We start from the raw sequence: 15,914 nt of genomic DNA, 5'->3' as shown, positions 1-15,914 counted from the left end.
CATAACTTTCTGAACTGCATATTTTACTTCTTCAGAATGCATGGGAAAATCCAATTTTCCAACCAGTCTTCCTGTAGTTTAGGTAAGGTAGTTGCGAGGCCCATTTTTCGCTCTATTGGTACTTTTCCATGTAATTTATTTATTAAAGTTTTTTTTATTTAATACAATGTTAAATTCTTTGCTAGCCTTATTAGCACTCATTTTATTTTCACGTACTGCTTCTACATCTGCATACAAATCTTCTTTACTATATTGAAAATGTCTCTTTCTTTTTTTTTTTTTATTTCCTTCGTCTGCCATTTAATTTATCCGAATAAAAATAAATTCAAATAATTTTTTTAATTGTTAATTTCAAACCATTTTAATGTGCAGCAATGAATGACCACATAACTTTGAACCATGGTCACTTACTGGTACAAATTAGTTTTTCGGTCATCCACTCATGCATTAGTATGAAACATCTAAAAATTTAGAATTTTGTGCTCAAAAATGAAAGTAATGCCCACGATTTTATCACCACTAAATGACCGAAGTGTTCCTTCACTGGAGAAGAATCATTTTCAAATCCAGTGAATGATTAACCTCCCCCCGCTATCCACACACCTTTAAAGGTTAGAATTAATTTTTGTACTAAAACCATAGTTTAAATGTCTACAAAACTATTTCTTTACTCAATGCTTAGGAAAACCAATAAACAATTATTTTAAACTATTACTATTACTCTTGCCCGCTAATAAACATTAATGTTATTTTTTTTTTTTTTTTTTTTTTAACTCTTTCCGCCCTGTGGGCACTAAGAGGGCCTCTTTTAGTAGGCCCATTATGGGTTCGGCCAGGCCCACAATGGGGCGACCGGGTGGTGAGGGACGGGGCCCGACATATCCGAACGGACCACCCCCCGAAAAATTCCTGGGGATTATTCGACCCGTTCGGATTCGATCCCGGGTCCCCCAGAGCGGTAGGCTGCCACCTTTACCGCTCGGCCATCCGGCCGTCACATTAATGTTATTAAGAAGCAAACACAATTTATTTGCGCCAAGGAAATTTGTTTGGAAGTTGATTAAGCTTATTAAAGAATGTTCATAAAAAATATTAACAAACTACAAATAACAAAAATTATATACTTTCTACAATTTCACTATTTGTTTTGTATTAGTCACTTATTTGTTAAACCTTGCCTACTGTAATAATTGATTTTGTTTAATAAACTTATTTACCATCCTATCTTCTTTAAAATACTATATTATTTAAAGGAACCAAAACAAATATTTTAATTTAAAAGATTTTATTCTCTTATAATGTACAGTTGGCAATGCAGAGCAGTTTGTACTCAGAGTCTCTAGGCTTAAACACACAGTCCTATCCGTAATCTCTCAAACGTCATCTTCCTTCAAAGAATAAATATAAAATAAAGAATATAGGCGTGCCAATCTTCGTCCTATAGTGTGATTGTCCTTTCTGCAATACGTTGTTATTAAAGAAATTAACTCATTTTCATGAATGGTTCGCTTGTATAAGACAGGCGAACCAGTCATTAAATATTCATCGCCTAAAATTTATATATAGTCTGTCATAGAAAATGTCTTGTTCGTCTTGCTTTTTGTAAAAACCTACGATAAATCGATAATCGATTAACGAACAATTCGCATAGCGAACACAATCTTGGAACGGATTATGTTCGTTAACCGATCACCCACTGTATAAATATTATTTTTATAAAATAATCCTTTTTGAAATATTTCAAACCGATCGATGCTTTCACGTAACACATGACGTAAAAACGTGACGGGATCGTAACACGTCACGCGTTGTTAGAAATATAATCTAATAATACGTAGCGAATTGTTACAATGTATTGTTGGCCTTTTCTATTGTACGAGGCCATTGTTAAAGTATAATTTTTTTTCGTACGTTCCGCGTTTTTCTTTTCTTTCAGATTTCCTGGAAAAATTGCGATCAACTAACCTTCAGTAAAGAAAAGCGAAGAGGGCTCTCTGTGTTCCGTTTCTTTAAGGCCCGCTCGGGCGAGGTTAGTAGACGCCTCCCGTTGGTGTCTTCTGACTTCATCCGAGCAGGTCTTAAAGGAACGGGACACACAGACACCAACGGAGATGGAGAGGGTTATCTGTCCTCTCCATCTCCCGTATAGTAAGTAATTATAATTAGTAAATACTGTAATTATAAATATTTTCATTGTGTGAGTTAGGACGAATAAAAGTCGACAAGAGATGTCAGTCACTTGTGGAGTGACATTCTTTTCAACTCTTGGTGGAACTCTGAGGTAGCCACCTCCACGTGGTGAGTTGTCGTTCGTCTGGAAATGACGAAGGGTAAGCGAAGAGCTGCTTGATTTCTTACAATTGATTAACAACTCTTTACACACTCATGAAAAAGGATAACCCAAATATAATATTAATAAAGTGCATCTGCCATTCTCTTCATTTATCCTGTTCACAGCATCAGAGGAATCGCCTGGAAATATAGATTATTTACTCAGAAAAACATATAACTGGTTTCATAGCTCTGCTTTGGCCCACCAGTGGCGAAGTGGTTCTGTTCCCTGAATACTGGGAGTTCGGTCGTGGGTTCAGGCCTCACCAGGACGGGCTGGCCACGCGGAATTTTCTGGATTCTCTCCATGTCTGTAACGCCTGAATAAGGGGCCAGTTACCCCTAAAAAGACCCCCTGGAGGTATTTCCCTCTAGGCAGATCGCCCAAGTGTTTCGTTTCCGTAACTTTATACCCTCTTACTCTCACTCAGTGAATGGCTGGCCAAAGATGGGATTACTGCTCCTAAAAAATTAATTTTAATAAAAAACAAAATGAAAGTTTCTTTATCATCAATTTTAATTTAAATGTAATACTGTTTTAAAGTAATATTTACTCTAAAAACCTTAACGTCAGTCAAATACAGGTATAAGAACATTTATGCTACTGAAAGAAGCCATATTGCATGTTTATATCTTCAATACACTGTTGTACAGTACATAACAAAATTATAACCTACAAGCAATCATCTTTGTATACAATGTATACAGTAGATTTATATACTTACATCAATACATAAATTATATTTATTACTTTCGTTAATAAGTGACGAGCCAATTCTCTCTCTCTCTCTCTTTTTTTTTTTTTTAATATTCCGAATGTTAATAATTAAAGTTGTTTTATGTTGTGCTCTAAAATTAGATTAAATAAACGTGATAAAATTATACGAAACGTCTCGGAGAACAAAGGTATATATACCGTCGTCGTTCACCAAGCAAACTAATAGCGAGGTTGAGGCCGAAGTTTTAAACGAGAAAACGTGTACGTCGGACGTTCGGTGCCGCTTTCTTGTAAGCCTAGAAGTTTTATGAGGAATCATGTTCTTGTAAGCCTAGAACATGATTCCTCCGACTTTCCAAACACCAATGGTGTTTTGGAAAGTCGGAGGAATCATGCTCGACATTTTCGCGTTTAAAACTTCGGCCTCAACCTTGCTAATGTCATTTATTTTTAAAATTATAAAAGAAATTATGGTTTTCATTTACTTCGTATTATCATTTTTCTTTGCGTAGAAATATAAATAATAAAGATTTGAACAAATAAAAAAATTTGAGTTTATTTTTTAAACTTCAAAAAAAAAACATAAAATATGTACAGTATAACATTACAAAAATAAATATTTTTAAAAAGATGCTCTGGATCAGCAATAATCTCAATGGTTTCTTCTGAACGATAAGGATGTGGGATATAATATACACATTTACTGAATTTTCCACTAACAATGCCAAAGGCTTTCCACATTGCCTGATTTATAGATCCCATATCAAATGTTATAGCGTTGACAATTAATCCCACATCTTCACTATATTTAATTATATCAAAAATTATATTTTCAAAAAGGCATAAAAAGGGCGATAGGTGTTTTAATTTCATTTTATATCTTCGTAAACGATTTTGTTAAACCAAAATGCTTATACTTTCATATCGGGTCAGTTCGGAACCATTTCCAGTAACATAGCGCCACAAGTTCTTTAATTACAATCGCCACCCTTATGTTTACAGTTGCCATTTGTTCGGAATTTCAGCTATTTTTTAAAAATTGTTTGGAAATGTTACGATAAATGAATAAGGAGTTGTATTTATTAGCTCTTCCCTACTTCTGATGAGTTTTCCTCATAAGAAGTAGGACCATAATTGTAATCCGCATTGTTTGTATTCTCGCTTGTTTACGTCTGTTTTTGTATGTCTTAGCCAGGCTCTCAGGGGCGGAAGGGTGATAAGAGGCGGATGCTTGATATATCCGGAACGGACCGCCATGAAAAATTCCTGGGGTTACTCCTCCAAACTCATTCTCGGATCTCCAGAGCCATAGGCTAAGGCCTCGGTCACCCGACTGTCTCATCATCGTCGTCGTCATCGTTATGAGAAGAAAAAATGTTATCAAGGTTGATTTTAGGTTTTCTTTTGCTCATCAGTTTTTTCAAGTTTTTTTTTTTTTTTCAAACTGAATTTGGAATTTATTCTGAAAATTAGCAACCTACCTGCGCCATCCGGCTGGCCATGCCATAACATAGTAATTATTTAATAAAAATGTTTTTTCTGAGATAAATTTTCTATTAGAATATTTAGTTTTCAATTAGGATGTTCATGTTCTGATTATTTTTTCTTGATCTTCAATCGATATAAAACAGCGTTTCTGTGTACTCGGATTTTTATAGATATTCTTATCTATAAAAATAAACTACGTACACTAAGAAGGGAAATTACTATTTCGGAAAGCAAAATATGCGTATACAAACAAATTCATTTTTGGCGTACGTTTGACGTTTTTCACGACGAACGAGCGAGTGAATTTGACTTATTTGACAAGTTGGCAATTGGTATCGGTGTCGTCGGTTATTTATCAACAACTTGCGATTTGCTTTCTGTGTCGTCGGATATCATACAAAGTTTATTCAACATGAAGATGGCCGATGGAACTAATATTTTGAGGCGTAACAGGCCGGGAACGAAAGCCGAGGTACTTAATAATTTCCTCGTAAATCATAAATACTGGCGTTTCTTTATTTCGTAGAAGTACATCGGCAAATGCTATCTGTTTGCAATTTTACCTTAATAAAATGAAATTAAATCGATAAAATTACGAATAGAGTTAAAAACGGAAAAATACAATTGAACAATGGGTTAATGTGGTATTGATGGTGGTAATTATGCGATTAATGTACCATAATTAGTTCTAGTTAGAAGTTTTGACGTTAGTTAACTTATTGCTAGAGTGATCAACTTAGACTGTCATTTTGACAGTCAAGACCTTTTGAGTTATTGTATTCGTTTGGTTTCTTTTATATTTTTGACATACTAGAATATCTTTTTAATGGATGAATGTTTTTTTGGAATAATTATGGCTAAAAAAAGCAATATATAAATTGTGAAAGAAAAGTTAATAACATTTTTACAAGGTATTGATTGTCATCTGTTTGATGTTGTCCATAAACGATGTCATGCCCGAAGGGGCAGGGGGAATTAAGAAATGTGACAATCTATGACAAGGGATGGGGAGGGGTTTTAGGACAGTGTGTTGTCACTGCTTACTAAATTTACAATTTGGGTTATGGGTGGATGTTGTATAATAAAATTGCACAAATTAATTGTTGTGTGCCTTTGCTTGCTTTTATTCTGCAACTCTCGGTATTGATATTGCAAAACAACTTAAAGGTGTCACTCACTATGGGCATTTGCATGGGAATAATACACTTAATCCAAAAAATGGTGAGCAGTAGGCAAAAGGAGACTAGAATCTTACAAGCTTTCTTCTCAGCAATTTTCCCCACACCTTCCTGTACAGACTTGCTTCTACCTCCTGTACTTCTTTGCTTCAGACACACATGCACATTTCTTCATTTTCTTTCTGACACAACACCTTATGTTCTTTCAGATACTCTTCCACTTGTTCCAACCAAGATTTTCTCAGCCTTTCCCAGCTGTGCTTTCCATCCATTCTCCCCATGTATACTCTTCAACAGTTCTTTCATTCTGTCAACATGGTAACCATTGTAGGGTTGATTCCTCTGCCTTTTCGATCACATTCTCTTCCAGCACTTGTTCATTTCTCACGTAGTCTCTCCTTGTTATACCTCACATTCTTCTTAAATACCTCATCCTGCATGCAGTAATATGACTCCTATAACTCTTCTGCTCTTGTACATATATACAAACAAAACGTGAGGTTAATGTTACCTATGGTAGTGAACATGGCGGCTTGTCTCTGAAACAGTGGAGATGCACGTTCTAACCTAACCTATTTTAATAAATTACCCCTATTCTAATAATTTGGTTGGTAATAATTATGGTAATTTATTAGACTAGGTGAAGTTAGGTTAGAACATGCATCCCCACTGTTTCAGTGACGAGCCGCCATGTTTGCTACCATAGGTAACATTAACCAAACTGGATAATTCATCATGTCCAGGACCGGTGATAAATTATGGAAATTGATCAATTATAGAAAACTCTAGGAACTATAATTAAAACACATTTTGAAATACTTTTGTAGTTTTAATTAATGCAATATGTAACTTATAATCTATTTTTTACAAAAACTTTTTGAAAACATTTTATCTTGATTTATATGTAAGGTAACTTAAAAAAATACCTTACATACTTTAAATCTTGCCAGAATGTTAAAAAAAATGCTCTTTTGTCTTTATATGTGTGTGCATATTACATTTTAGAAAACCGCATGTTTTTTTTGCATTCCTTTGATTACTAAGTTAAGCACATGCCACATTGTGAATAAGTTTGGAATTTCCCTCCCATTTTGCTGTTTGTATCATTAGATGCATTTTGATGATGATATCATCTTTATCTGCTTCTTCATTGTTTGTTCTAGTTCATTACTCATTCTATTATTTCATTGTTGTTCAAAATTTCATATCCCAAATCCAAGCTATCCACATTCAGCTAGTCATTTACATCATCTTGTTCTATTTGAAAAGTGGTGTTATACATCATGCAGCAATAGGGTGTGTACTTTTCAAAACCAATATGTGGCACTATTATTGGGTGTATGGATACATAGCTTCCTGTTTCATTAGTTATACTGTGTTTACATTGTTTAAAAGTTTTTTTACTTATTTAGATATTATTGAAATGCCAGTTAATTATTGTGTCTTGGTGTAATGCCAATAATAAAAAATGTCCAGGTTTGAAATTTCACAAATTTCTGAATGATCCAATAAGAAAAAAAATAGATAGTAAAGATAAAAACTCTGTTTACTGTTTTTATTAGTTATGAAATGAATATTTGGTTACTATTTGGTATTTGGCCTATTCTATTCGGCTGAATACCTAAAAACAGGAGTAAGAAATAACAAAACACAGTAAATTAATCATTTTGGTATTTAGATTTAATGTTATCGGGTTAGTGTTGTTTGTTTATATTAGTTATAACTTATAACCTGCACAAAATGAAAAACAAAATAATATTAGTCACATGTATTCACAATTTATAATTACAAAGATCAGCACATGTACACACCTATTCGTTTGAGAATCATCATACATCTGAGGGTCTGACCCTGCCTATCCTTCTTTTTAAGTGCTCATCTTTGCTCTTCCCTTTCTCTTTCCTCTATTGCTCTTGTCCAGTATGCCTATGCATACATCATAATGTGTGCACACAATACTTTTGATTTGTCACTTTTCTGTCGTAGATTTCCCATTTTACAGTTACATGACTCATAGCCTGGTTATAATGGAGAAAAGAGACAGATAAGACATCGGTATAAGTCACCGTTATGATTTCACAGATTTAAGACAGCTAGGTAGCCTGAACGGCCCCAGGCTTTTGCCTGTGCATGCTAAGTGACTTTCATTACAAGCATTTAGCTTTCTGAAGTCTATGAGAACAATTATTTGGCATTGACGGCTGTGAATTTTTCATCAATAAGCTGCCTCAACTTGTTTGATTATGTTATCAACTCAATTTAATATTTATTTTCTCATTTTCACTTTGCGGTCCTTCTCTGTTCTTTTTTGTTATTTACACGTGTAGGTCATTTCATTGTTATCCACATTTGATATCATCACTTATCACATACTGCCATGACACTCATGTCTGTCCGCTACAACTGTCAAGAATTAATGCGATTGGCGAAGCGTAGTGACAGTAGGTCAATAGAGAGCAGGTCAATAGAGAGCAATCCATGCCATAATGCGGTTTGCGCGCCAATTTTCGTACGTGCGTTAATCAAGCCGAATAGTTTGGCTGAATATTCGGCTACTCGGCCACACTCCTAGCCGAATATTCGTTGCAACACTAGTTTTTTTTCATCAGACATTTATTTTGCTTTCATTAAATAACAAAATTATATTAATTTATTATGTATTTGCCACTATTATATATGACCTACTCCCATCTTCCTGGCAGTTTACCAATTCCTTCCTTGTAAAATGTGGTTGATTCGACTGGAAGAAATTTTCAACAGCTAAAATTTTTGAGAGCTAAAAAGAGTTCTTCATGTACCCAAATGTGGAAGAAATTTACTCTCTATCACAACATTAGTTGAGAAAGGACTCACTTATGAATCTGATAATGAAAAATGTCTTCTAAGAAGAAACAGACAAATTGTGGATAAAGGTTTAAAAGTTGGAAGACTGTACCGCATGCTTATGACTGTAATAATCCAAGAGGGAGAAGTACATGTAGTGAGTGCCATTGACCCTTTTCAACTGTGGCACGAAAGATTGGCACATCAGAATAAAAGACATGTAAAAGATGTATTAAAGCGAATGGGAATTGAGGTGACTAATAAATGTGAAGATAATATCTGTAAAGGCTACATGATGGGAAAAGTTCATAAGTTACCTTTTAGCAAAAGTGAAACTGTCACTCAAGAAATAGGAGAATTAATTCATGTGAAGGACCAATGGAAATTAGTTCTATAGGTGGCTCCAAATACTACATCCTGTTCAAAGATGATTTCTCAAATTTTTGAGCTGTAAAAACACTAAAGGCAAAAGAAACATCACCTGACCAAGTAAAGAACTTCATAGCATATATGGAGAATCAAACAGAAAAAACAGCTATTAGTACTGTTAAAATAATAGAATAACTTACTGGAATATAAACGTAAAAATGAAATCAAACACCTTAGTATTTCCATTTCCACCTTAGTAAATTTAATAAAATAAGAACATTCTTATTTTATTAAATGTTCTTATTTTATTAAATTTAATTTGTTGCTGGAAATACTAAGGTGTTTGATTTCATTAGTACTGTTAAATGATGTGAATTTGTGAATTAAAAATTGTCCAATTACTTAGAGGGTAAGGGCATCTGTCATCAGACAACAGTAGGATATTCTCCTGAACAAAATGGAAAAATAGAAAGAGATAATAGAACAGTAGTTGAGCTAGCAAGATCCATGCTGTATGCAACAGGACTTGACAAAAACTTGTGGGCTGAAGCAATACATACAGCAGTTCATGTCATAAATTTGACAGGAAAAAGCAATGTCACAAACAGAATCCCAATTGAAGTAGTAACAGGAAAGAGAATCTGCATTAATCATTTGTGTGTATTTGGCTCCAGATGTTTCATACATATTCCTGAAGTAGAAGACAAAAATTAGACCCAAAGAGCAAGGAAAGAATCTTTGTAGGGTATGATCAAAATATAAAAGGATACAGAGTTTTGGTTGGAAGAAAGATTGGAATCTTCAGAGATATTGTCTTTGACAAGGAACTAACAGCAACAACACAACTGAAAATGATGTGGATGAAAGTGAAATAAATAATCATCCTTGTTATACTAATGAAGAAACTGAAGTACAAGTGCAATTGCAACCAGAAAAATAAAATGCAACAAATGGCAAGAAAAGACTACAAAGCAAAATTGAGAAATAGAGAAACTTTAAAAAGTGTAAAACCATTTCAATTACATGAGCTGCCAAGTGCAAACATTGCTGAGATTGCAGAACCACTCACTTTGTTTGAAGCAGTGTAATCAAATGAAAAACAACATTGGCTAGCAGCAATGAATGAAGAATTTTGCGCTTTAATAAAGAACAAGACCTGGGAATTAGTGACTTTACCAAAAGACAGGAAAACTATTGATAGTAAATGGATTTTTAAAATAAAAAGAGAACCAGATGGTTCAGTTGAGAGATATAAAGCTCAACTAGTGGCCAAGGGATATACACAGAAACAAGGTGTTGACTATAAGGAAACATTCTCACCAGAGGCAAGGTTTGAGACAATCATCACTGTTCTCTCAATAGCAATACATCAGGGCCTCTTGTTAAAGCAGTTTGATGTGAAAACAGCCTTCTTGCATGGAGATCTGAAGAAAGAGATTTATATGAGTCAACCAGAAGGCTTTGATAATGGAACTGGGAGATTTTGCAAACTAAACAAGAGTTTATATGGTCTAAAACAAGCACCTTGATGTTGGAATGAATGAATACACACATTTCTATTTAAAAAATTATATAGGTTAAGTCAAACAGACCATTGTTTGTATATCAAAAGAACAGAAAAAGGTCTGACTGTGTTAGTACTGAATGTGATGATAGATTAATTGCAGAGGAAGTACAGAATCTAGAGAAATTGAAGTCATAATTTGAAATAGTAGAAGGAACACTTGAGCATTTTCTAGGAATTGAAATACACATCAAAACTGACAAAATTATATTGAGACAAACTAATTATATTGAAAAGATCTTACACGAATTCAATATGGGTGATTGTAAGTCAATAAGTATACCCATGGAAAGGAAAAGAAAAGAAAAAGGAAGGAGAACAAGTGCATGTATCTTACAGAGACGTAATTGGTACACTACTTTATCTCGCAACACAAACCATGCCTGATCTATTCTTCTCAGTGAATAAATTAAGTCAGTTTCGTGAGCATTCCCGTCTAGTACATTGGACGACTGTTAAACGTATTTTTCGCTATTTTAAAAGGGAACTGTGAACCATGGATTGGTGTTGATGGGCAATGGAAGTAAATTACTTGAAGTATTTAGTGATTCTGATCATGCGGGAGATCTAGGTGATCGAAAATCCACTACTGGATATGTAGTTAAAGTACTGGGAAACACAGTGGGTTGGGCAGCTGAAAGCAAGCTACTGTTTCAGTGTCCTCAACTGAAGCAGAAGTGATAGCTGCAAGTGAATCGACAAAAGAACTTCTGTGGTTCAAGCGCCTAATTGTCGACCTGGGATTCGAGTGCAATAAAACCTATATTACATGTGGATAACCAAAGTGCCATATGCCCTAGCTAAAAATCCAGAATTCTTAATGAGGACAAAGCATCTGGACACTAGATATTACTTTGTTCGGGAAAAATTTCATGAAAGAGAATTTGAAATTAGATGTTGTCAAAACAATATTCAGCTGGCAGACATCCTAACCAAAGCTCTGCCTAAAGCAAACTTTGAGCAGATCAAGAGCAGGTTGGGAGTGGGTTAGAAAAGATTGTTGCTCAGAGATTCATGTTCTCTGGTTTTTGACTTAAGAGAAATTGTTGGGAGAATTTAATTTAGTAAGTAAAAACCAGAGAGAATGTGACGGGGCGCTGTAGTTAGTTGGCAAGTTAAAGAAGCTAAAGTGGAGTATGTTAAGCATAACTAAGTCTCCTGTATTGGTTTGTTTAATAATTTATAAGTAAAGGCTGTTAGATTATAACTGAAGGTTCTCTTGTGTGGAGCAAAGTCTAACATTAACACATCTACAAGGTAAGCAGGAGTTGTGGGTTTGAGTTTGCTCTAGGCTGATTGTTTTTTCCATAATATTCTAAATTATTTAATAAATTATAATTATTAAATTTAATAAGAGATGGCACCTAATGCCTACCTTTAGTAACAAATTACTTAAAATTTAAATAATAGTAGTGGAAAAATAGCCAGACACATTACAGCAATCGTTTGGTATTGTTTAATATCAGATTTTGAGATGTTATATATATGAACATTAAATTTAACTTTTAAATAGTTAATTGATAACTAATCAGTTTAATTTTGATGATTATTTTAATTTTCTTAAGACTAAATTATTAAAAAAAATATATATAAAACCCATAAGTTTATACAGTAGAACCTGGATTATTCAAATTCCAAATTAACTGAAGTTCAGCATTATCTGATACAAATCTATAAGTTCTGTACATAGTGACTTGACCAGTGATTGACCAATTAAGGTTAAGATGTAGTTCATTATTCTGTATGGTTACTATTTTTTCTTAATTAATGAGAAGTAACTTGCATGTATGCAAAAAGTATATAGTATTGTTTTATGAAAAGATGACAAAATCTAAAAAATGTGTGTGTGAATATTAAGCATGATCTTGTGAAGTAAAAAAACCCAGTAGATGACCATTATCCAAGGTCCTTTTCCTATCAACCATTGGTAGGAAGCCATATACAGTCTTTTTCTGATATAAAATGTCATCCATTAATTTTGTTCATTCACTGGCATGATTTGACATGTTAACTTAGAATTTCAGTGAATGACTTTGGTAGTCATTCTCTGAAATTCTTGTTATTGTGTCAAATCATGCATGTAGCTAGTCATTTCTGGTTGAGTCATCCTAGGCTACTTCTCTTGTAATATATAAAAGCTTTGCCATGAATTCATTGAGTGCTTAATTACTTTCAATGTTGACTGTACTGAGTATTGAAATGACTGCAGAATGTTGCAGCAAAAAGAGAGGAACTACTACAAAACAAAAATTACAGGCTTTTTAAAAGTTGGAAATAACCTATGTTACAAAATGATTGATTTCTATTGCCTTTTATCATTTAACTTTAGTTTCAGACAAACCATTCATATTAAAATATAATAAAACTATACATATTTTTATTCCTAAAACTAATGCTGTATAATAAATGATGTAAATGAAGACCAACATTTAAAACCAGCAGAAATTAACACAAAATACGTAAAGTAATAGCCTTTTCCAGCAAAAAGTTTTTATTTATCTAACATTTTTGGCTATCTGTGTAGCCATCAGGATCAGATACTTTTAAATAGAATTCTTTAAAGTTTAAATACAGTGTTCCAAACAAGAATTATTTAAAATATAAAAATTTGAAAAACAAATAAAGCAAAAACATTATAAATTACGGATATGGATAAAAGTGTACAATAATCATGAAATTATACAGAATAAAATAAATAAATAAAATAAAACTAAATATTTGTTTTAATCTTTGGAATCATTGTTGCTGGAAAAGCTATTACTTTATGTATCTTATAATATAATAGAGATGGGTTAATAATAATAATAATAAGCAGAGAGCCCAAATGGTTAGGAATTAAAAGTTGGATTAAAGATTACCCTGAAGAACTCTGCTTCTACTGTAGTATTTTAGATGTGGTTTTTTTGCACTTTTGTGGGAAATCGAACATATTTTTAGACCCATCTAAAAATTCTCTAATTAGCCTCAGAAGAGGGGGGACAAATTCTTGTACCTGGTGAAAATGAAAAAGTTTGGCTATGTTAGATAACCTTTGTAGTTATATAAACCAAATTCTATAATATAATACAATAGAAGGGTTAAAGTATGAAATTAGCTAATCTTAATATTTCTTCTTATTTCTTGCTCAGGCAATGCCGGGCTTACCAGCTAGTTTTACAATAATCCAGTTCAAGATTAACATATGTAACACAACATAGTAATTTTACTAATGAGTAAAAGTTTTTTCGTTTAATAGTGAGACTAGTAATCTGTATCATGTCTTTCTTAATTATCTGCAATAAACAGAGACCAAGATTAAAATGATTCACTTTATTCACCTATTTGACAAAGCATTTTGGGTTAGTATTATCTAATCCTTTTTCAGGCTCATGTCTCCAGTGTCCAAGTTGTTTAATTTGTCTGTTTATTGCAGATAATTAAGAAAGATTTGATAAAGATCGCTAGTATCACTATTAGAAGAAGAAAACTTTTACTCATTGTTATATCTGTTCCATTTTAATAATAATTTTATTAAACAGTTTATGAATTTTACTAATGTTTTTGTCTTTAACAGCCATCTTTAGGTAAAATACATAGAAAGTAGAACAAACAAAAACTGTGCTCATTTCAGGTGTTGGTCTTCGTTATGAATTCTTCCAGTTTTTGAAAAATAATTGAATAAATGATGTAAAAAAAATGTTTTTGATTCAAATCATTAAATTCACTAAGGGATGAAAAGGGGCTTCAATAATGCTATCATATGATTTCTTTTTATTTTTGTAATTTTTAATCTAAAATGGCTGTGGCTATCTATTTTATTTGAGTTTGGTTATCTGAGGTAGCATCAGTTCATATTACCTTGGCTAATCAGGGTTCTACTGTATCATTAATTTATATAATTTGAATAAATATTTGATATTTATGTAAATCTGACACATTATTATATATCTTTAGAATTTCTGTCATTGGCCAGAAGAGTCATTTGAAGAAATGGATAGTACTTTAGCTGTTCAACAGGTATTTATTTTTTAATAAGCATATAATAATGAAAATAAATCATCTAGTTTAAACTGTACTTTTATGAATAAATATTGTATCAAATTATATGCTAGTCAAATTATAAGAAATGTTAAATTTAAAAATCAATTTCTCAGATTTTATGAAATATTATTATTAAACATTGGATTAAACATGTTTAACAAATGTTAGTTTAATTAATGTGAAATTAATTTCTGCATTAATATTTTAAAAATAAAGCAAAAAGATAATGCCATTTTTAGTTTTGATTTCATTGTTACATAATGCACTTACATAATTCTCTACTGCTGTCACCTGTATTGGTGACAGCAGTAGAGAAATGACTTTCAAAAAGTCAAAAATTCTTTTAATTAATGATTTTGGGAATCTTATATCCAGTTTCAGAAACAATTAAAATTCACTTTGTATAGATATTTAGCCCATCAAAAGCAGGAATGACAGCTAATTACCATTCATAACAAAAATAAAAATATAAGTCTGAAACAAAAATAAGTTTGAATCTAAGACGTATATTACTTAGACACTATAAATTTTTTTTTTCTTTGCTACAAAAATTCTCAAAGCAAATTTCAGTTGAAGCTGAGTCTGCCTCTGAAACTCATATCATTGGATATTATCAACATAAAAAATTTAAAATTTTTTTAATGTTATTTTCAGAATTTCAGAGGGCCACTTCTGTTAAGGCTAAGTACTATACCATACAAGTAGAGTCTTCAAATACACCTTTAGTGAAGAAAATACACAAGCATGTACTTGTGTGTACAGTACATCACCATCCTCAGCTATTTTCTTCGCTGATGTACTGTACACTTGGATTAAAAGTTGTTTAATGTTTTAAACTTGTTTATGTTTAACAAATGTTAGTTTAATTAATGTGAAATTAATTTCTGCATTAATATTTTAAAAATAAAGCAAAAAGATAATGCCATTTTTAGTTTTGATTTCATTGTTACTTTGAATTGTATTTAATAATTATTAAATAAAAATGAAACTTAATTAATTAATATTGTTTTATTAATGTTAGACTATTATGACTATAATGTATTAATAAGATTTAGTATACTGATTATTAGTTTATGTATAAGATAGCAGTCTGTCTACCTTCAGAAAAAATTTTACACAGTTGATCCTCTCTAATCAATCCATGTTTGTTCTCAGGACATATATGTGGTGACAATTAGAAATATCAACAAAAGGATTTTTATTGTGCTGTAATTTTCAAATTGCAGCACAATAAAAATTCTTCATCTAGCCGTGTTCTCAGGATAGTGGCAAATGATAGTGGAAATTTATAAGTCTACAGTTTTTAAATTTAAATTTCTGCCAAATAAATAATAATTATTATATTATATGTAGAATATTATTGAATCATTTAATTAGCCTTGTTACAGCCCAATAAATAATCTAGCAGTTTGTTTGGCATTAG

At 32.3% G+C, this 15,914-nt stretch overlaps 1 protein-coding gene across 1 annotated transcript in view; it reads left to right on the top strand.

Moving 5' to 3' along the window:
• The first annotated feature begins 4,816 nt into the window (after positions 1-4,816).
• The window catches only part of Mob4 (MOB kinase activator 4), a 42,541-nt gene continuing 31,443 nt past the window's right edge, over positions 4,817-15,914 (top strand). Inside the window, exons 1-2 of the mRNA XM_067267422.1 lie at positions 4,817-5,009; positions 14,405-14,467. Of these exons, the coding sequence (XP_067123523.1) occupies positions 4,950-5,009; positions 14,405-14,467 (123 nt within the window). The 5' untranslated portion in view covers positions 4,817-4,949. The remainder of the gene's footprint in view (positions 5,010-14,404; positions 14,468-15,914) is intronic.

This window comes from Centruroides vittatus, unplaced genomic scaffold (genome assembly GCF_030686945.1).
Source record: "Centruroides vittatus isolate TY-2023 unplaced genomic scaffold, ASM3068694v2 contig_301, whole genome shotgun sequence".
Lineage (NCBI taxonomy): Eukaryota > Metazoa > Arthropoda > Arachnida > Scorpiones > Buthidae > Centruroides > Centruroides vittatus.
The sequence above is the reverse complement of the archived record's forward strand: the minus strand, read 5'-3'. Positions and strand labels throughout refer to the sequence as shown.